Source organism: Orcinus orca, chromosome 11 (assembly GCF_937001465.1).
Source record: "Orcinus orca chromosome 11, mOrcOrc1.1, whole genome shotgun sequence".
NCBI classification, from domain to species: domain Eukaryota; kingdom Metazoa; phylum Chordata; class Mammalia; order Artiodactyla; family Delphinidae; genus Orcinus; species Orcinus orca.
This window is the reverse complement of record NC_064569.1, coordinates 17,969,057-17,992,473: the sequence shown is the minus strand read 5'-3', so window position 1 is coordinate 17,992,473 and position 23,417 is coordinate 17,969,057. Positions and strand designations below refer to the sequence as shown.

The window sequence follows — 23,417 nt, the reverse complement described above, 5'->3', positions numbered from 1 at the left end:
AAAAATTGCCCCAGTTTTCATCTTTCTGTGTCCCCTTGTAACACATGGGCTTTGGATTCAAATAAACTGGCATAAGAATCTGAGGTCTGCTACTTAGTACTTAGTGTGACTGAGCAAGTTACTTAATATCTCAGCTTCATTTCAGGCCAAATGGAACTAGTTTTTGTTGCCCTCTGTTGGGTGTGAGTATTTAGCTATAGTTTTCTTACTTAATCTTCAAAAAAACCCAAAAAAGACCCTTTCTAGGTAGATATTGTTGTTACACTTTTATAGAGGAGGCTCTGAGAGGTTAAATGACTTGCTCAGAGTCACACGGCTCTGCCCAGATCTGTCTGATTCCCCTGTTACTTCAAATAGGCGAGAATGCCATCTCAACAATAAAAGAATAATATCTGGGAGAAACTTAATTTGATTTAGAGGGTTATTGTGAAAATTCAGTAAAATAATGTATACAAAGAATACAGAAAGTCTGACTCTTGGTAGGTGTTGTATGAGTTTTCTTTTCCCTTTTTAATGTGTCTACTTGCCAAATTTCAACTTTTAAAGGGTTGCTTTAGATGAAAGGGATTTGAGAACCCACATCTTACCAGAGCCATAGAAGATGTGGCTGTGTGAAAGCTGGGATTTCTCCATGGAGCTTCCCTCTGTTTCCCTTCCTGTTCTCCTCATTTCCTCATATTTAATGACTGAATAAATACTTAATCATTCTAAAATGATTTCATAAACAGCACAATACAACAGACATTTTACAGTGAATGGGGAGGTTGTGGGTTGTTCATTTGTGCTTTATGTATGATGGATATTCATTTCTGAAACACAGGTGTTTTGGTTTCGCAGAAATGCTAAAACAGACATCATAAATTAGAAACTTTAGAGTATGCCTAGCTTTAACTTACATTTTTTCCTCTTAAATAGATTTGTTTTTAACCATAGAATTTTTTCAAATTTTTAGGTTGGTTAAAAAGTTTTTTTTCTTAGGAATTATTTTGTGATTTTATTTGTGTTATCTTTGTCACACAGTAGAAAAATGTCACGCTTATTTGTTTTTATGTTGTATCCCAAAGGAAAAACCATTGGAATAATAGTGGTTTTTGTCAGGTGATAAGTCATCAAACATAAGAATTGATGCAAAATGACTCTACTTGTATAAGCCTCTTCTTTCATAGCACAGTGCATGGTTCTGATTTCCTGGTCATTTCTTATCAGTCATAGTGGTACTTAACTATGGTCGAAGTTGTGGTGTAGTTTGTATACAAGTACTGGATATGTAATGTATGTTTTTGAAAAAATGCATAGAATTTTCAAGAATAACTTTTTTTTTCTTAATGTATTCTTAATAGGCTAGAAGAAAATTTGCCTGCAGGCTGTGGATTTTGCCATATACCGTATGATGAACTGAATATGCCATTTCCAGCTCATCTCACATATTGCTATAACTGCAGGAAACAAAAAGTTCCCGATGTTCTCTTTACAACTATAGACCTCCCAATGGATGCAGCAGTTATTGGAAAAGGTTGTCTTATTCAAGCAAGGTATGTTTGTGAAGACGGTATTTGGGGTCCTTGAAGGAGTATAGGGTATGGAGTCAAATAGACGTATTTTCAAATATCTGCTCCTTCCTACCTGTGTGATCCTGTGCAGGCTTGGCAATTCTATCTGAACCTCTTATTTTACTGTATGGAAAATATGGAGGAAAAATATCCTCTTTATGAAACTCAGATAAGTTTATATGCAAAAGCAGTTTTAAACATTTAAATTCTGTACAAATGTGTATTATTATGAGGATTATTAATTAACCTGTTGCAGGCTGGGGGTGTGACTCAGTATGCTTTAATGACATTAAATATCTAATACATTGTGGAAATTGACTTTTTCATCTTTTTAAGAACAGCGCTATGTGGTGTTTCCTTTACAACTTCAGTTAGCTGTTAAGAATTCCATTTAAAGTGTACTGGAATAGGAAATGCTAAATTGTGGTTGGCACACAGGAAACAGCTGCAGCTATCTAGGTCACCAACAACTGCCAGGCTACCAAATCCATTGAGCATTTCTGCCCTCATTTTACTTAACATCTCAGCAATAATCACACACTTGATCATTTTCTCCTTCTTGAAACTTTTGACTTCACAATGCCACACCTCCTCCTTTTTCCTACCTTTATGTATAGTCTTCAGTCTCCTTGTTGATTCCTCCTCATTTCTTGTTCCTTGAGAGCCGTGAGTTTGGACCCCCTTTCAAAGCTTTCTCCCTAGTTGAACTCGTCAACCCCTATAAGTCTGTATGCTGTCTGTAAGTCTAGGACTCCCAAATTTATAGCTCTAGTCCAGAACTTTCTTCTGAGTTTCAGACCCATATACTTTCCTGTCTGCTTTACACATCATTTTCTTAGGCATCTCATACTTGTTCCAAATTGAACTGCTGATTTTCTCCATTTCTTTCTTTGGTCTTTTCTGTTTTCATAAGTGATACTTGCTGTATCCAGTTCTTCCAGATATGGTATTCTACCTCCCCATATCAAAGTTATTACAAAGGCATGTTACATCTTCTTCTAAAGTATGTTTCTAATCCATTTACTTTTGCTTTCATTCCCTGTTGCATCTTAGACCTTCCATTTAGGATTGTTTTTCTTTTGCTTGAGTTATCTCCTTGAGTATTTTTTTTTGGTGGATCTGCTGGTGGTGAACTATTTTTACATGTCTGAAAATGAGTCTCTTTTATCTTTAAAAGATATTTTGGGCTGGCAGTTATTTTCTTTAAGCACACTGAAGATACCCTTCCACTGCCTTCTGGCTTTCATTGCGACTGTTGAGAAATAACCTATTAGACTAAATGTTGTTCCTTTGAACTATGTCTATTTTTTCCCTTCAGGCTGTGTGTGAGCCATTTTATTTGTCTTTGGTTTCTGCAGTTTCCCTATGAAGTGTTAGGTATGGAGTTCTCTTTATCCTAATTGTTATACCTTGGGCTTCTTGAATCTGTAGATTGTTGTCTTTCATGAATTAAAAAAAAATTTTAGATTAGTTCTGTGTTTCATCTGTTCTCTCTTCTTGATACTCCAATTAAAAGTATTTTAGACTTTCTCACTGCCTCCTCTATGTCTGTTATTTTCTTGTCTTATGTTTTTAAATCTTTTTGTTTCTTTATGTTATATTTTGGATGTTTTCTTATTTATCTTTCAATTCTTTAATTTTCTCTTCAGCTGTCTTTAATATGCTATTACACTTAATAATTGTGTTTTTAAATTTTTGATAATCTATTTTTATTCCCAGAAGTTTTATTTTGTTCTTTTTCAAATATATACTATAGTCTTTGATTGCTTCTGTAACTGATGATTTTAATATCTAAAATCTTTTTTTTCTGTTGTTTCTGCTGGTTATTGTTCATTGTGTTTTACTTGCTTTGACTCACAGAAAGTTGCAAAAATTGTACAGAGTCCTGTGTACCCTTCAATGAGCTTCCCCCATTGGTGACATCTCATGCAACTGTAGTATAGTATCAACTAGGAAATTGACATTGTTATAATACTGTTAACTATGCTACAGACCTTATTCAGTTTTACACTTCTTTAAACTTGCATTCATTTATGTATTTGTATATATATGTATAGGTCAATGCAGTTTTATCCCACAAATAGATTTGTGTAAACCACCACCGCAGTCAAGATACAGAACTGTCCCACCACCGCAAAAGAATTTCCTTATGCTACCTCCTTAAGTTTGTACCCAGCATTGCTCCTTGCCCTGGTCCTGTGATGCTTTTAGGAAGATTTTTAAAGATATAGTTTATTCAGTTTTTTTTTTTTTTTTTTTTCTGTTTTAGGTAAGAGGGGATTAGTCTTCATCAGCAGTTCTCAGAGTGTGGTACCTAGACCAATAGCATCACCATCTTTGGGGGACCGTATAGAAATGCAAATTCTCAGGTCACGTGCCAGACCTGTTGAATCGGAAACTCTGGGGATGGTAATTGTTTTTTAACAAGCCCTCGAGGTGGTTCTGATGCAAGGCAGAGTTTGAGAACTATTGGCCTAAATAGCCTGGCTTGCCAGTTTGGGGATCTTTCCTTCATCTTCACAGCTACCTGTTTTAGTCCAAGCTCTCATTGTCTCTTACCTAAATTTAAGCCTTTTGTCTGCCATCCCCACATCAGTTCTCTTATCTTTACTCCATTCTCTGTGTAGCAGTATAAACGATGTCCTAAAATATACTTTGGATTGTGTTACTATGTAAAACCTATGTGGGGGTTCCCATTGCTGGCAGAATAAAATCAAACACCTCACCATGACCCGAAGCCCCTAACATGCTCATGCCCATGCTTAACTGCACCCTCATCTGTGCTGCCCTCACCCTTGCTCACTTCACTTGACCTACAGTGGTCTCCTTTTGTTTCTTCTAATATGCCAGCTCCATTCCGTCATTGTCTTTTTCCAGCACTCTCAACTCCATTGTGCTTTTAAGATCCCAGTTCAGGTGTCATCTCTGCTGTGAGGCCTTATGTCGAGTTACTCTCACTTTTCTTCACCTGGTTTATTTTCTGCACAGACTGGATTCTTAAGCATTATCTGTGGTTGCCTTGTTTCTTTGTTTATTCCTACTCCCCTCCCCTCTGCCCCCACTGGAATATAAGCACGAACAGGGATTTTGTGTTTTATTCATTGATCAGTGCTCACCACCTAGAACAGTGCCTGGCACATGGTGTACACTCAAGTAGGCTTTGTATTCTTTTAATGAGTAAATTAAGTTCTTTCTTTGCTATCCACCCATTATATGATCACAGGGAGTTATGAAACCTAAGATGCAAAATTATATTCTCTAGTGATTTTGATCAGTGTTTATTTCATTTCTAGAGATTTTGAGATTTTTTTCCTTTTTATTCAAATAGGACTTTTAGCAAAAGTATGTACAGTGAAAAAAGTGACAGAAAAGATTATTGATAAAACTTAAGAAGTCCGTTTGAAACAAGTAAATGTTTTATCAAGCACACTTTTAGAAACTTTAAAAAAATTGGACATTTCTTAAGATTGTACCAAGAACACTCTCCACTGACTAAATTATTTTCCTTAACAGGTTGTGTCGCTTAAAAAAGAAGGCACAAGCAGAAGCAAATGCCACAGCTATCAGTAATCTGTTGCCATTTATGGAATATGAAGTGCATACTCAGCTAATGAATAAACTAAAACTCAAAGGAATGAACGCTTTATTTGGACTGAGAATTCAGATCTCAGTGGGTGAAAATATGTTGATGGGCTTAGCGGTGAGTTTCGATGTTTTGTTTTTGTTTTGTGATTCCTATAGTTGTAGATTCTGTTTTATGTGATTCAAAGAGTCTCCTAAAAAGACTTATCTAAAGATCTGGCATTAAGACTTTTAAGGCTTTAGGGACATTATAAGAAGTAAAAAAAAGCCTAGTGATAGGCTTTCAAATGTTTTTATATTTATAAGATTATTATTTGAAATTAAATTAATAAACTATTATATAAATTTATTTATATTTTATACTATTATTATATTTTTGTATACTGATCATAATTCCTATGGTCAGATTTCTAAGAATTGCCAGGTATAGCTTGTTTTGTAAGTTAGCCACTACTGTTCTGAACTTTATTATTGTTAGTACATTGCTAAAACAGGGTTTCTCCTTCTTGGCACTATTGACATTTGGGGCTGGATAACTCCGTTATATGGAGCTGTCTTGTTCATTGTAGGATGTTTAGCAGCATCCCTGGCCTCTGTCCACTAGATTCCAACAGCTTCCCCACAGTGTGACAACCAAAACTGTCCCCAGACGTTACCAGATGTCCTTTGGGGGACAAAATCACTCCTGAGCGGGGAGGACCACTGTGCCAAAATAATCTTTCGTTTTAATGGAGAAAATCAATACATGAGAGACATGTGCACCAGTGCTCAGCAGTGGATTGTGCAATAAAATACGTGTGTTTCTGAAGTGCTAATAAATTGTGAGGCAGTGAAAAGCTCTTTATCTCACCTTCATGTTCACCTTGGCTTATTAGAAAATAAGTTCTGACTAGAAAGTTATCAGTGGGGAAAGTGAGAACTGCCTTTTTAAGTAGCCAGAGAACTAGATACCTGCAAAATATTTATGGAAATTCTCTCATATTCTCCACACTTTGCCAGCCAGAATTTTTGTCTATGTCACCAGTACTTTTCAAATTGGAATTCTCTGTCATCTTTCTGAGACATGCATAGAAATTTAATTTTAAGAAATTTATGGGGGACTTCCGTGGTGCTTCAGTGGGTAAGACTCCGCACTCCCAATGCACAGGGCCCAGGTTAGATCCCTGGTTGGGGAACTAGATGCCACATGCCACAACTAAGAAGTCAGCATGCCGCAAGGAAGACCCAGTGCAACCGAAATAAATAAATAAATTTATGGAATTTGGTTTCTTTTTCTCAGTATGCATTTGTAGATAAAATGCTAAATTGTTTCCTGCTTCATCTGTTCTTTCTATAAAGGCAAATATGCAAATTTATGTATGTAGGGGATAATTGTGTGTTGATGATTAATTAGGAAATCTCACTTTTTTAACAAGATGAATTTGCAGTGATTAATAAAGGTAATCTGATTCATATTAAAATACTTGATATTTAGATTAACTTGGGGAAAAGAGTGTTAGTTATAATTCACCCATCTGAAAACTAACAAGCTTAGCGAGGGCATAACATAAATGTGTAGTCAGGCTGAATACAGAACTGTAGCTATTGGTGGGTGTGTTGGGAACTAAGAGATTGGTTTAGATTCAGAAGTTTAAAGAACATTGTGCCAATTGTAGCAAACACTTTTGATGGTAGAGCCCCAGGAAACTAGTTTGTGACCCTGGTATAATTCTTCAATGCCTGCCTCAAATACTGCCTTTTCTGATTCTTACTAACCTTTTCTTCTTGATCACTAGTGGCACTCGTTATAACTGTTTGAGCTTTTGATCTTTGTGCTGTTTTAGCCTGTGCAGTTAAATCTCAAGGTCCTCCTGAGCTACTAAATCTCAAGTAGCCTCCATGATAGCTAATCTCCGACGAGTGCCTCCTGGGTGTCTGGCACTGGGCTGCTCCAGAAAGAACGTAATATTATCTTCACTTTATAAGACGAGGAAACGGATGCTGTGATAGGTTGAGACTTGTCCAAAGTGATATGGTTACATGTACCGGAACTCAGTTTCAAACCCAGGCCTGTCTAGTTCCGGAGTTTGTGTTCTCAGCCATTCTGGGCTGTTGCCTCATTAGTGAATGCAGTTAAGCAAGTGTTAGAGATGGGGCACTATGGCGCAGAAGGCGTTCTGAGCTTGAGCATCAGAGACTGGGTGGTGAGTGCAGTCATGGACACATGAACAACCCAGGAGAAAGAGCTTCTGGGAATCAGTTTCATCTGGTGCACAGACTTCATCATAGAGTACTATAACCTTTCTAGGAAAGACTTTTACAAAATTGGCAATTGTGTAATAACAATAACAACAACAACAACTCTAACAATTCAAAATACGCAAATATCCAGAGTTAAAAGAATTGTCTTCTCTTTTCTCCATTCTACTCCTTTGATGTTAACAATTTGATGTTTGTACTTTTATACATTTTTTTTTTGCTTTGCTTTCCTTACAGAAGCATATTTAAACATAAATGTACATAGGGGTGTGTGTGTGTGTGTGTGTGTTTTATCTTGTTTTGTATTTCCCCTAATAGTTTTTCAGTACTAATGGCATGTAGTACTGTTACAAAGTCACAATTTAGTAGTTATTTAATTAAATATTTAAAATAAGTCTGTATCAGGTTTTCTTTCTTGGTGATTATGGAGGCAGGATGGTATAGTGAAAAGTTCTTGGTATTTGGAGTCGGAAACAGATTCAAGTCTCTTCCCCACATTTATTGACAGTGTGATCTTGATTAAGTTTCCTGTCCTTTCTGAACTCAGTTTCTTTACTTGCTTTGCATGTTTCCCTTTTACTTTTGCCACTTTAAATGTAAGCTACTCATTCATGAAAAATTTACTTTTCAACAACTTTCAATCATTTTTTTTTTTTTTTTTTTTTTTTTTTGCGGTACGCGGGCCTCTCACTGTTGTGGCCTCTCCCGTTGCGGAGCACAGGCTCCAGACGCGCAGGCTCAGCGGCCATGGCTCACGGGCCCAGCCGCTCCGCGGCATGTGGGATCTTCCCGGACTGGGGCACGAACCCGTATCCCCTGCATTGGCAGGCGGACTCTCAACCACTGCGCCACCAGGGAAGCCCTTCATATTTTTATAACCTGTTTTTTTCAGTGCAGATTTTTACAATCATAACAAAAAACTTTAAAGTCCAGTTGGGTATGTAGTGAAAAGTAAATCATCCTTTCACTGCTGTCCCCAACCTACCCGGAGTTCTTGCTGAAGTAACCAACCTCTGTTACCAGTTCTGATTTTCTGTGCCCTTCCACATATGTCCTATGCAAGCACTGATGCTAATTATCTTTTTCCTTCAGGGCAAGGACCACATTCCTGAATATGAAAACTTAAGGACTATTATTCTTTAGATATTTTTTTCTGATTATTTCCCCATTATTTTTACCAGTCAGCCACAGGTGTGTATTTAGCAGCTTTACCAACGCCTGGCGGTATTCAGATTGCTGGGAAGACTCCTAATGATGGCTCATACGAGCAGCATATATCTCATATGCAGAAGAAGATAAATGACACGATTGCTAAGAATAAAGAATTATATGAAATCAATCCTCCGGTAAGTGAAATAAATCTCCACTGTGAATATGTAAGTTGCTATTTAGATTTTAGTACATTTTTAGGTTCTTTTAAAGATTTTTCTGCCACTGTCTAGATTTGCTCTCCTCATTGCTCATTCTTTCACCTCCCTTTACATCCATGCTCAAATGTCTTATTTTTTAGGGAGGCTGACTTTGACCACCCTATTTAAAAAATTAACTCTCCTGTCAATTTTTGGTACTTCCTATCCTCCTTCTGTTTTATTGTTTTCTGTTACTCTTACCTCTATGTGTCTTTGTGTGTGAAATATGTTTTTGATTTTTGTCTACTGCTTGCTACTCCCAATAGAATGGAGCTCCATCAGGACTGTATTCCTAATGGCTAGACCAGTTCTTCCTGGTAGTAGCCGCCTGATAAATACTTGTTGATGCCTAAAGAAATGGCCTAAAATGTTCTTTTTTAGTAAAAAGAAAGATTGCTTATCTGTGGTAAAAATGTTCAAGAATACAGAGTCTTTTCTTTCTCATTTTGTAGTCACTGTAATAGGTACCCTGTCAGATTTATCTAGGGCAGGTTAATGTGAAGTGTAAGTAAGATAAATGGATGCGAAGGTGCTGCAGAGGTAGCTGTGTTATGAAACTGTGTGGTTGCAGTCTTATGCAAGGTATGCCCTAGCAATGAACATTGAAAACATTTTTGAAAAACCTTTTTTAAAATAATCCTTTTTTTTTTTTAAAGATAGTTCTGTTAACACCAACAACAGGCTGTGTCTTTTACATTTGTGCTTACATACCCACATTCTCTTGATATTCCTGTGGCCAGCAGATATTTAGAACCTCTGATTAGCTGTGATCTTTGGCTAAAAAATGGGTGAAGGCTTACTAACCCATATAAGATTGTAGCCTACACTGACCTCAAAAAGATCATTATTGTAACCATCAAAGTTTATTTAGCTAAATAAGTTGCATAGCAAATACATGTATAATATGTGTATTATATAAATATACACATACATAGATACATATATCATATTCCACATTTTACTATGTGAGGCTTTGAAAAATTACCACTGCATAAGATATGAAAGATTAGAATCTTATTTGGGTACATAAATCTTTAATTCTTTATAGGTTATTAGGACTTTTAAATGCTGAGTAGAAAATACCTTCTGAGCTGGAAGGACCGCCAATTCCCTACTAATTGTAGTGTCCTCTTTTTACACTAGATGTCAGTGTTGCCTTGCTGTGTCTGTGACAGTTTCCGGATTAGTGTATGAAGGTTGCTATTATCAATTAAAGGAAATAGCTCTATAAAAGGTTAATTAGTCATAAAGATTATAATTAAATATGGACTATGAATACATTCTACGTACTCCCCTCCCCCCGGTAGTTTTCTGTTAATATAAAAATGTAAAACCAGACTGAAGCATACAAATATCAAATCATTATGTTGAACACCTGAAACTAATATGTTACATGTCAGTTGTACCTCAATAGAAAAAAAAAAGACTGCAGTTTACAAAAAAAACCCAAAACAGAAAAAGACAGTCATATGATGTAAAGCAATTATATTTCTTTTAGGAGATATGTGAAGAGATTATAGGATCACCCATTCCAGAACCTAGACAACGCTCAAGACTTTTGAGATCTCAATCAGAAAGCTCTGATGAAGTTACAGAATTGGACCTTTCACATGGGAAAAAAGATGCATTTGTTTTGGAGGTATTATTGCATTGGACTAATTTCTTAAAGTTTTTGGAAGATAAGATATATATTTTTACAGTCAGGTCCTAAATTGGTGTGATATTTTTGTATCATTACAACTGTGAAAAATATCAAAAGAATATTTTATTATAGAAATTACAACAAACTTGGTAACATATCTTTTGTTTAACAAAAGTTAAAAAAAGTTTTGGAAAACTTTGTTTTGGAAAATTAGTTTTGGAAAAATTAGTGTTTGGGTTGAAATATAATTAAAATATTAAACTTTTGGAGCTTTTTTTGTAAACTTGGATTAATTTCAATAAGAAGGTTCTCTTCTTTCACTTACTATAATTATTACCTGCTTTATATGTCATAACATGTTACTATAATTATAACATTTTTACATGTAACACAATAATATAAGCACTGTGAATTCTGAGTGTAGTGTTTTTTTTACTGAATTCAGAGGGTGTAATTGAACTTTCATTGTAAAAATGCATCCAGAATGAACTAACTTTCTTGGAGAATAAATGACATGAAAGGTTTATGGAGCCTGTGCCCTCACAGATCTTCTTCCCATGCACTCCCCTGTAGAATGGTTAGCTTTGAAAGGATAGACGATCTTCCTTTGATATTGAAGGAAAGGAAAATAAATGAGGATACTTAGAAATGTTTTCTGGTAAGGTGCCAGTTGAGAGAAAAAATCATATGCCTGGATCTCAGTAAAGCAGGAAGGTGACAGTAGAATTGTATTGGGATGGGATTGGAGGTTTGAAGAGTCTAGAATAGTGCCCTTGAATGTGATCAGGATGTCAGCTGTGGGAGATGCTCAAGGCTTAACTGAGGTGAGACTGTTACCTTGTAGGAAACTCAAACCATATGAATTTGTGCCTCTTTCTCATAATCTCTACAGTCTGAGAATGGAGAAAAAAAATGGAGGTTGGTAAAAGGTTAAGGAGTAAAAAGTTCCAGGGTAAAGTTTAGAGCAGTTAGTTGTACTCAAAGTGCCCTGTGATGGTGGCATCAGCAACAGCTGGGAGCTTGTAAGAAATGCAAACTCTGGGGCCCCTACTTCAGACCTAGTAAATGAAAATTTCAAAGTGGGGCCCAGGAATCTGCTTAACAAACCCTCCAGATGAGGGTTACTTTCACTTTGATCCAGAGCATTTTTCATATTTTCTGATCCAGGGATCCTGGCTAAGTAGAGAACAGAAGTGCTTGGAGTATGGGCAGAAGAGGGCAAGGTGTAGAGAGATGGGGGTTATAGTTGATGCTGGAGATCTGAGTGTAGAATGTTTTGGGGAATACCACAGTCGAGTTATGGCCTTGACTGTGAATGGCTAAAGCAAAGTGGAAGTGAAAGTGGTTCTTGACATCTCGGGTGTAAGTCAGGACTTAGATCCCCAATGTACAGATGAATGTCAATATATGTCCAGTTGGATATGTTCATTACTTATAATTCACAACAGAATATTGTGATGTAGGAAAAATGGAATTTGTACTTATTCTTTTAAGACATGCCTTTAAATTTACCCCTATGTAATTTTATTTTAAAGCAGTTCTGTATTTAGTCAAAAGATTTTTTAAATTGCACTTTATTAATTTAAACAAATAGAGATAATGATTGCTTGTTATCTTTGTAAATCTTTTGGAACATGCCCTCATAAAGACTTGAGAAAAGGCTCGATTTTTTAAAAACTCAATGTACTTTATAATGTAAAATATTTCATTTAGAAGTATTTATAATTATTGTGGAAAAATTTATAGATACTACAAAAATTTTTTCAAGTTTTATATTTTAACTTAGGGAAAAATGGCCCTACTTTTCCTTGACTCTTATGTTTTCTATTTAATAAATAATAAAAGCGATTTTTAAAATTTTGAAACAATTATATATTTACCACTTATGTGATAGGTTCAATCTTTCATTTTCAGATCGATGACACAGATGCTATGGAAGACGTACATTCTCTACTCACTGATGTTCCGCCTCCTTCAGGTGAACAGAGAAAAATTACCTGGAGATGAGACTAGTTTTGCATATCAGTATTTCAGTTCATAATTATTATAACACTAACTTTATTTTAACAGCTTTATCAGTGTTACTTTTTGTCACGTTCTTTGCTGCTCCAAGATTGAAAACATCGTTTAAAAATATTTACATTAGAACTTAGGTGAACTGATTTTTAATCTTTTTGTTTATGCATTACCAAAAAAACATGGTAATTTATTAACATGGTCTAAAGTTTCCCAGAGGTATAGAGTTTTAGAAAAAAAGAATGAATGGATCTTAGTTAGAACTTCATGTAATAATTGAAAAATGTTATTCTTTTTTTTAAAATTAATTTATTTATTATTCATATTTGGCTGCATTGGGTCTTCGTTGCTGCACGCAGCTTTCTCTAGTTGCAGCGAGTGGGGGCTACTCGTCGTTGCAGTGCGTGGGGTTCTCATTGCAGTGGCTTCTCTTGTTGCGGAGCTCGGGCTCTAGGCACGTGGGCTACAGTAATTGTGGCACATGGGCTCAGTAGTTGTGGCTCACGGGCTCTAGAGTGCAGGCTCAGTAGTTGTGGTGCACGGGCTTAGTTGCTCCACAGCATGTAGGATCTTCCCAGACCAGGGCTTGAACCCGTGTCCCCTGCATTGGCAGGCAGACTCTTAACCACTGTGTCATCAGGGAAGCCCCGAAAAATGTTGTTCTTTAATACAAAAATAAATGAAATGTTATCATATGTTTTCCCTATAATTTATTTTGACAGGCTTTTATAGCTGTAATACAGAAATTATGCCTGGTATAAATAATTGGACATCTGAAATACAGGTAAACCTTTTATTCTTTATTTTAAGCAAATATAGCATATATGATTTTAGCAAGTTTTTTCTTAATATATGTTTTCTTTTCGGCCTCTTTACTGCAGTTAAAATCTTATCTTTTAAAAAAATACCACAGTAGTTATGATTATTTATTTTCTGTTACAGTATTTAGTTCAAAATAATGAAATGACATGCCATTATATCTCCCCATATTTAGATGTTCACATCAGTAAGAGTAATCCGATTAAGCAGCCTTAATCTAACTAATCAAGCCCTCAATAAGAATTTTAATGATCTCTGTGAAAACTTGCTCAAGGTAGGAACCTTTTGACTAACTATACTTTAGCTAAAACTCCTCAGGATCATGAAATTAAAGAAGAAAAGTATTTATATTGTCTGGAATACCTTACACAGTTGCAGGCCAAATTATTTTTATTTACTTATCAGTCTTAACCTGCCATCAAGTAAAATGCTAAAGATGTCCTCTCCATCTTAATATGCCACACTATAAAAGGAATATATTTTAAGTTATTTCATAGCGTAAACTTCATAAAAATCTATATTTGTAAATTTAAAAAACGCCTTATTTTTTATGACTTAGAAATATGATTAAAACTTATTGTCTGCTTAGATATTAAAAATGTATTCTTAATGAAAGAATAGACGAAACAGAAGTGTTTTACTCTACTCAACTTTATTTGCCATAGTATAATGTACATTAAAAGATCAGTTTTTATAAATTTTTAAATTAAAAGAAATATGACTAATATTTTCTTTTGTGTAGAGCCTGTATTTTAAACTACGGTCTATGATCCCCTGCTGCCTTTGCCATGTAAATTTTACAGTATCTCTCCCTGAAGATGAATTAATTCAGGTAACTAAGGTTCAGTCTGTTATTAAAGAAGATTTCTAACTTTAGTCTGTTTTAATATTACACATTTGCCATAATTAAAGAAGTATAAGCTGCTTTACTTCAAAATATTTTTAAACGTGCTAGTATGAGGCAGACCTTGTCTGTCTGTTTCACTTTTGTGAACTCTAGTTATCTGAAGGTGTACTCATATGTATGTTCCAGCGTATGTACACTAGGTGTGCTTCTGTGCGACTTCTCTAGACCCCATCTTTTAGAGAAGGTTTTTGAGCTCTTTCTGGAATACCTATGTTTAGGTATACATGTTGGGCTTAGTTGTAGTGTGAATGTCTGAGTTTATGTGCAGTTCTGGTTGAGAATCTTAACCAGGAAAGGCAAATTAGCCAGTTTGTATAAGTTGTTCCATGGTACTGAAAAAGAATTATAAGAAGCTTTTTGGGGGAATGATTGTTTTGCTAATCATATTGTTTCTGTGATTCTAGGTTACAGTCACAGCAGTTGCAATAACTTTTGACAAAAATCAGGCTTTACAGACCACAAAAACACATGCTGAGAAGTCATTGCAAAGAGGTAAACCTATGGTAGATGGGAGCATAGTTCATGTTTGTCTGTGTTATAATTCAGTGATAAAATATAGAGGATAGGTAGAATAAATAAATGACGTGTTTCTTGACAAGATACTGTCACTTTTTCTGTTTTCTTTATCAAGATAACTGTGTGGATAAGCATATGGCTGATGATATTTTTCACACATGAATAGGTGGTTGGCTGCTATTTACATAGAAAATGCTGCTGTTTTTTAGAGTTAGCTTATAACATTAGTTCTGCAGTAATTTAGAGGCTCCTATCCTAGGAGCTCTGGGGAGGTCCTCAAGGCATCTGAGAACCAACTGATGTAGCAAGCACCATGGATTTTTCTCAGGAAAGGTCCCATAGTGTTCAGCAGATTCTCAGAGTTGTTCTTTATCCAGTAAAATTTAGGAAGTACCATGCTTAATATATTCCAAAGAAATGCAAAATCTTAGAAACCATTTGTGTGTTCTGAAAAAAGAGAAGAGGGAAATAGTATACTTTCTAAAGTTTAATGACTTACTGGCTAAATAAATATTCATGATTAATCTAAAAATTTTTAAGTTGAATATATCCTACATCTATAGCATTGAATTAATGTCAGATGTATTAAATGATTATGCGTTCAGATATTTATCAAAAAATATAGATAATAACTGGTTTAAGTGTCATAGAACTAGTATAGTACAAAAAGTAGGATAATAATAATCATTAGTGAGTGCTTATTCTTTGCCAGGCACTGTGCTAAGAGATTTATATACATTACCCTTTCTAAATCTCACAACAGCCCCACCAGAGAAGATAGCAACCACTCTCAGTGTCCGCAGGTGAAGGACCCCCATGGAAGAAAGCAAGGACAAACCAACCAGAATTAACTGAGTTGGGGGGGAAATTATATGTTATCCCAGAGTAATTTTTAAAAAATTAATAAGAGATCATTACTAATTAACTTGTGTTTTTCCTGCCTCTCAAGCCTCTACAGATAATGAAGAACTTCTGCAGTTTCCCCTCGAGCTCTGTTCAGATTCACTTCCTTCTCATCCTTTTCCACCGGCTAAAGGTTGGTTAAGTAAGGGAAATGCAAGCACAAATACCAGTTTCTAGATCCTTTCTCTTGCTTCTTCACTGTAGGTAATCTTAACTTAATTTTGAGATGGAGATTTATTCTTCATTCCCTCATTGTATGTTTCTTCATGTTCATAAAGGGGAGAGAGTAATGTTCCTTTTATTTTAATTTCTCAAGTAATCTCATCATGACTTATTAAGGTAATTTTTTGTGTGATATTCCATTCTTGTAACTCAAATGTATTAAAGTTTTATTTTCAGAGATTTGGATTTCCCAAAGTAACTATTCACATATGGTATATTTTGATATTTATATTATATCTGGTAAATTTTTTTCTAGCAACACTAACCTTCTGCAAAAATTTTTAGATTTTCATAGACAAACAGAATACTTATTTTCTTCAGAAGCTATGTGGAGAGGTTTTGGGTGGAGGTTAGTACAAGTGAGAAAGGGATGAGCTTTCTGTCTTTTGGGTGTCTTGGTTATATTTGAGGAACATTTTTTCAAATGCAAAATGATTGTCCCTTAATTCACTAGCAGTAGATCTACTTAGATCTGTACAATCTTTGGAGAAAAGTGGGAGGTGGTTTTTTCCATTTCTCTTCTGATTTCAGTGTAATTTTTATTATAAAAATTTCAGAATTACTGTACCTTATCTTGTAGCATTACATACACAATAAATGTAGTTTGTGTTTTTTCCTAAGTTTTTTATTCTTAGAAATGATGCTTTTGTTATTTAAAACCAAATTGGCATTTCTAATTTTTCTGTTTTATAATACAAGTGACATTATTTTATGGTTTCTACTTATCAGTTACTTTATCTGATACCGTATTAGTTATAATACAACATAGTTTTATATTCACATTGCCTATATGTCAATAGAGTCTTTACTAAATCAGTGCAAGGCCTGTGTAGATAAATAGATCTTGTCTCATATTTTGAAGCTGAAAAGAAGCTACTTTCAGATTCTGAACTTTCTAACATGGTAACTGTGGTTCTTTTTCCTTTTTGTCTAAATTAAAATTCTAATTTAGAACTCCATAGAGAATTTCTTGAAAGAATAGAGAGGAAAAATCAAATCCAAAGACAATCTGAGTTCAGATTTATAACCTAAACATAGCTTTCAGAACAAAAAGCAGAACAATCTAGAATCTTCCTTGAACTGACTAGATAGGATTTTTTTTTTAAACACATATTTTCTACAGAAACTTATATTTAACACAGGGTTAGTTCCAAACCACTTTTAGGTATCACTTCATTTATCCTTACCCAGCAGTGGTGGCGAGGGGGAAACCAAAACCAAAAACCCAGTCAGCAACGACGAAATGGTTTGATCAATTGCTAACCTATACAAATATTTATTTGTGGATTTGGGGTCCCTGTTAGCCCAACTTTACCATGTTGTTAATAGCTACTGAATTCTGCAGAAGATTAGATTTAAACTCTGTATATTGGCCATATCTATATTGATAACTTACAGTTTCTGCAATAGCTTTCAAAATATTTTCAAAGCTAATGAGAACTAGTGCTTTTTGAAGTCATTAGTATATTTTGTACAAATGATACTCTGAACTTAAAAACAAGGAAAGAAGAATTTGAGTAGAATAAGTCATATCTGAACAGTCCCTAAAATACTTGCAATTTATTTTAAGGAGCATGGAGAGGGACCATAGGTGGAGTAGTAAACCAAGAGACCTGGCTTTTCTTCTCAGTTCTGCTACTGATAAAGTGTGAGAACTTGGGCCAGGTAACCTCTAATTAAGCCACTTTTAGTTCCTCATTTGTAAAATGTGAAAGGATTAAGATTCTCTCTAGCCTTTAAATTTCTCTGATTTCTTGAGTTTCTATAGTTTATGGTTCTTCAATTATTAACATGTCCCTATTATTAAAAACGTAAAAGCTAAATTATGCCTGAGGTCACACTGAGCTTCTGTTAATTAATTTTCCAAATAACTTCAAATGAGTTAAACCAATGATTTTTAAACTCTGTTCCTCCAGACCATAGAGTTTCTTCAGAGGTGCCTCATGGCCTTCCAGGAGGCAAGGTGCCGGCGGGGTGAGAAGATAGGTCTCTAGACCCCCTACTTCTGAACTAGAGCAGCTTCAATGCACTACGCTTTATGTATCAGCTTTCTATATATGATTTTCTTGGAAGAAAGCGTTTCAAAAAGTTTGAAAATCACTGAATCAGATCATACCACCCTTATCGTCATCATCATCGCCACCATTGTCAGCTTCATAATGATCAATATCATCACATCTAATGCTAATATATATAAAACTTTAATACTAAGTGCTTAACTATAAAACCTTTGTGCCTTTCCTTGAATGTTACATTTTAAAATCATCAATGAACACTAAAAAGTTTATCTGTTTACTTTTTTTAAAGTCATGTAAATTGTGGTTTACGTTGCATCCTTATGTATTGTCTTTGCGTCCTCATGTCTTGCCAGGAGAACATGGGCTATGATGTATATATTAGAAAAAGTTATCTCGAAGTGTTTTGGAAAATTTGAGGATAGGATGGGTTTTGAAAAGGTCTGAAAAGTGTAATAATAGAGTGTTATATCATGAAAGTAGTAATTGAACATTGTAACATGAAGGAAGGCTTTGAATAGAGAATAGAAATATCTGGGAAAAGTTAAGCTTAGCAGTTTAGAGGAAATAGGTGGGAGAGAGAAAGGTGAGGGTGAGGAATAAATGCTCAGAGAACTTCTCTACTTTCTTATCTGCAACCACAAGAGGTTTAAAAGTTAACTACTAATACTGATAAGTAAATAAATATATAGTTTTTATAGTTTTGTTAGGTTAGTTAGCTAAGCTGATCGAGATTTATCTTTTTTAATTCTGAAAACTTTGAATACTAATTTATTTTTCATGTTCTTATCACAAATGGGATAATTTATTAAAATTTTTTATTTCCTTTTATGTTGACAGAGTAGTCTCAAGAGGTATGCACAGTCTGTTTATTAACACTTCCATCTTTTCACTTGTAGATAAACCTTTCCTTATCTTTTTGTGTTATTGAAAATGAGTGAGTATTATGTGAAGAAAAGATGCTTCAATAACATGTTTCCTAATTGACAGTGTAGAGTAAGCTTGGGCCTGAATTGTCCATCCATGCTTAATTTTTTTTCCTTCCATCTTTTGTTATATTTGTTACATATTTTGTTTCTCAAGGTAACAGAATAGTTTGATGTATGTCTCAAATTTGTGGTTGATTTGGTGTTACCTTGATAGTTACCATGATTTTTCCGATTTGAAATATTAAAACATGCTGAGCCTAAGTAATTTCTTAAAGGACATTATCATATGAAGGTCATCAAAATTCTTTGATGAATACTATGAGGAACAGAGATGATGTGGCATCACTATAAATTCCTTTTTTTAATGAAACTGTGTTAAGAAAAAAGATGACTATAGCAAATTTTTTATACCACTTTCATAATGTTTTTTCCTCCTCATTAATATCTACATGTCAGCTTTCTGAATATCTGTCACTTCACTCTGGAATGGTTTTTTAAGAGGCTTTAAAAATGATATATATTTTTATGAAATGAAAATGAAAAAAGATGGAGCAAATATAGTAAAAATAGGGAATCTGAGTGAATGTAATCTGGGTGAAAATTTTTTAAAAATCAAGATATTTCTCATGAACTGTAATTAATCTTAAAAATTTTATGCATGTAATTTTTATAAAAGGTTGGCATGTTACTTTAGATACATGTCTAAAGACCTGAATCTTGAGATATTTGAAACCATATTGAGGGACTTAAGAACTTATATTAGACAAAAGTGTTTGAATTATATACCACTATAAATAGATCTCAAATACTTTATAAACCTAATCTATAATAGGATAATTGCTTTCATTAAAATTCTGAGAGTTTAAGGCTATAAAAGGGTTTAATTAAGTCAGTTTTAGTGTTTATATACTATTGGATAAAACTGTATAGAGGAAAAGTTTTTTATATCACCCTTGTTTCTGTGTCCATTTTGCTTTATGCTGGGGTGGTATCCTCATGTTCAGTGGCATTAGCTATAGCCTGGGAGAAGTTCTTTTTTCACTGAGCAGTTGCTGATGAATAAGACAAATATAGGTCAAATTCTGGATTTCAGTAAAAAAGAAAACAAGTTTGCTTACACCCTCAATATATTATACTCCATAATTAGGTATCCACATTTGAAGCTTTTTTCTTTATTTTTATGGTCGGCTATCAGAATTACTTTTTGTTAAACCAAATTTGATTTTAAAAGATAGTTTAATTTTTTTAAACTTAAATGACTTGCCTCACATTATTTTAACTTGTAATTAGAAATATAAATCTATAAGACCTACAAAAGTTAGCTTTTCCTTCTTCCTGCCAACTAATGGTTCTGAATTCTTACAAGTATATATAATTCTTTATGCTAACTAAAAATGTTTTTATGTATTAAGAGTTCATTCCATGTCTGTTTTCTCTCTTATTTTTTTAAGATATATTTTGTCATTGTGACCAAATGGTAGCAACTATGAAAAATGCTAAAGTTCTTCATGTTATCCGTGGCCACAGCAGTGAGTGAGGGCTCCTGAAAGGAGAAAAATGCTGAGGGGAAGGAGAATGAGAGGAAAACAGAAACTAAAGAGTGGAAAATGTGAAAACCTCATCCAAGGAGTGGGAAGGAGAGAAAGAGTTGATGGAGAAGTAGAGATAAGGAATCTTAGCTTTTCCAAGAGCTTGAGGGCAGTGAAATCCAGAGTCAGAGGAAGAGGGAGTGAAAAGCAAAGAAAATTGAATTGGGTTATTGACCCAAAACAAGGATTATTTGGAAAAAAGGATACAAAGGATGGGAGTGAGAGGAAGAGTGAATGATGGGGATTGAAGAAGAAAAGCAAGTGAGTTAGAATGTTGCACACCCGGGGTTGGAAGCTTTAATGACTCAAATAGGGCAGCTAATGTCTTTTGTCATCTACTGTATGTATTACCTGTGTAGCTATGTAGTTGAATTTTTTTTTTTTACTAGTGAAATATCCAGATCGAAACAATTTGTGTCTTTCTGTATGCCTTAGTAATTTTTAACTATAATATGGCAATTTCATTATCAATCCACCAGTATTTAAAGACCATTATGGACCAGATTTATACTGAATGTTTATGTACATCATTTGTTTAACTCAGTCATTAAGCCAGATTTTATAGTTATAAGACATAGCTGATCAATGCATTATAGATTGATGGAAGTGCTTAAAGGGACATAAAACCAAATTTTGATCATAATAATTTAAAACTAAGAATGGTTAAACAGGAAAATAAAACATACAGTTTAGAGACTCCAGATTGCATATATTTTAATCTGCCAGAGAACCTTTTCAGAATTTGCAGGAGGTTTTTCAAATTTTGTAATTTTCTTAGGGTGACTGGAAAAGATTATCTCAAATACTTTTTAGTTATTCAAAGCAAAGGTGATCTGTAAATTTTAATGGTAGAAAGTAAGTTGTTAGAAGAGTAGTCAGTGTAAAACTCTATCATAGCTAACCCATACCTTTGTCATTGGTTATTTAGGATAATGGAAGCATCTCAAACTTCGGAAGCACTGGCAGGTGTATAATTGAGGGAGGAGGAATTCTTGCCACATTTTTTTTTCTGTTTTTCATCTATATGCTCATTTCCACTAAACTGCTTTAATCTAGGTTAATCCCCCTCCCCACTCCGCTAAGGCCTGTTAAAAATTGCTCAAGTGTAGTAAGAAAATAGTCAATCTGCATGTTCTGTTTGCCTCAGTAACTTTCTAGGGTTGTTTTCTGAGGGATAGCGGGATTATCAGTAACTGGTGACTTCTTAAAAAAGCAAAATTGTATTCAATGGGAAAGGAAATGCTAAGAGAAGTGGGCTGCTGGGTGGCTTGATGTAGACTGTCTTTGCAGCTACAGTGGGGCCTCTCATACGAAGTATTTGTGTCAAACTCTTCCCCAGAGATGTGCAAATAGCCAGAACTGGGTGCCAGCTCCTCAACAAAGCCCAAAGGACTTTTAATAAGATATTTACCCCTGAGTATGAAATATGTTGTCTTTTTAAGTATTGGCTTAGAGATTGCATACGTATTTATTTATTCTTAAGCAGAATTACTCCTTTGTCAGTGAGCCAGACAGCTAATATCTGCAGTTCCTTCTCTTGTGAAAAGCCTGTTACTACCTGGGAAGCCAAACTGTAATTGGAAGGAGCAGAGTGACCGAGAGTCTGAGGTCATTAGATATTTGAGGTGTTCAGACCAGTCCGAGGTGCTGACGTCCAGCTGCTGCCAGGACCAGCTCCTCTTGGGCCTTTTCTCTGAGAGAAAACATGAGCATCCTGGCAAGCATGTTAGGAGATGAACCTGCTCTCCTTCAGTGAGGTCAAAAATCTTGTCGCTCAGCCATGTCTCTAATTTAAAAGTTTTGTTCTTCTAAAATTTTAATTCAAACACATTCATATTTGAGGGCAGGGAATAAATATTTTCCCTCACTTGTTTCTCCTCTTCCCTACCTTTCGTAAAATTTTTTTTGGAAAAGTAGTAAGTGTACTAAGTGTACATGGTGAAAAATTCAAATACTACAAAAAAAATCACATTGTCCAAAATAAAGCTTCCTTCTCCCTTCGTTTTCCTTCGCAAGAGGAAGATACTCTTTAACAGGTTATTGTCTGTCTTTACAAGGATACTCTATCCTTTTTTTAAAACACAAATATTCTACAGATCATTGTATACCTTTGTTTTTTTCCACCTGGCATATTTAGAGATGGGAACAGATACCGTCTACATGTTTAAGCTCTTTTCATGGGTACTTGCCATTAAATTATATACAGTTGCTACTAGAGAATTCCGTATTACCAAGATAATATCAAGGTATAGAAGACAATTTTAGTAATTTTCACTTTTTCTTTTAGTTTCCTTCCCATCCGCACATTTTAAAAACTTTAACAGAATACCTAATGCCGACTATATTTTCTGTGTCTATACTTACCGAGGCTATATATACTGCACAGGACATACGAGAGCTCTGGGACCCTCCTGGGATGTATGAGCCTGGGGTGGGCTATTTACTGTCCCAGCTTCTGCACTGGGTCTGTTTCCAGGCTGAGCTGTCCCTAGAGATCTGGTAAGCCTCTGAATGTCAGTTCTGTTCTGGTCTTCCTCCTGTAGGTCCCATCGCTTCCTGGGCTTCCATTGCCCCTCAGGATGCTGAATCAGGAGGATACTCCCTCTAGAACTACAGTCTGAGGGCATGATGGTCAGGGCGCGTCCAGCGTGCGCTCCTCATAGCCATTGTATGGACCTCACCTAGTGATCCCTTTTATCGGACAGTTCTGTATTGTAAGAGGATTGTCAGCCACTGTACACTCTCCAGTATAGCTTGTGGTCATTGCCTTAAAAACTTGGGGGTGGGGTGGGTGCGGGAGATACTTCCATTGCACCCAATCAACAGAAACATTCTATAAATCCAGTTTTTGAAAAGTATAACTTTTGCTAATTTAAGAATATTACCAGAAGGTCAACACATTAAGCAGAGACAAAAATACATATATTTACTTAGTTTATAATTTAAAAAAAGACTGGCTGACCCAAATTATTCTTAGTGTCTTTATGTGTTATTTCTATCTTGGCCACACTATATTCTCAGGTCTGAAATTCTTTGAAACAAAAATTCAAATAATGCCATTGTGGATAGAGCCTGAACAT

The 23,417-nt window shown here is 35.0% G+C and overlaps 1 protein-coding gene across 20 annotated transcripts in view; it reads left to right on the top strand.

Moving 5' to 3' along the window:
* C2CD5 (C2 calcium dependent domain containing 5) overlaps positions 1-23,417 on the top strand; it is an 82,435-nt gene that overhangs the window by 50,846 nt on the left and 8,172 nt on the right. For all 20 annotated transcript variants that reach the window (XR_007470039.1, XR_007470038.1, XM_033430245.2 and 17 more), the window contains 10 exons: positions 1,341-1,532; positions 5,064-5,250; positions 8,552-8,716; positions 10,278-10,418; positions 12,336-12,399; positions 13,160-13,221; positions 13,432-13,530; positions 13,999-14,088; positions 14,568-14,655; positions 15,629-15,715. Coding sequence is in view for 18 of the 20 variants with exons in the window: in XM_033430245.2 (XP_033286136.1) it covers positions 1,341-1,532; positions 5,064-5,250; positions 8,552-8,716; positions 10,278-10,418; positions 12,336-12,399; positions 13,160-13,221; positions 13,432-13,530; positions 13,999-14,088; positions 14,568-14,655; positions 15,629-15,715 (1,175 nt within the window). In the remaining 2 variants the exon portion in view is untranslated. The remainder of the gene's footprint in view (positions 1-1,340; positions 1,533-5,063; positions 5,251-8,551; positions 8,717-10,277; positions 10,419-12,335; positions 12,400-13,159; positions 13,222-13,431; positions 13,531-13,998; positions 14,089-14,567; positions 14,656-15,628; positions 15,716-23,417) is intronic.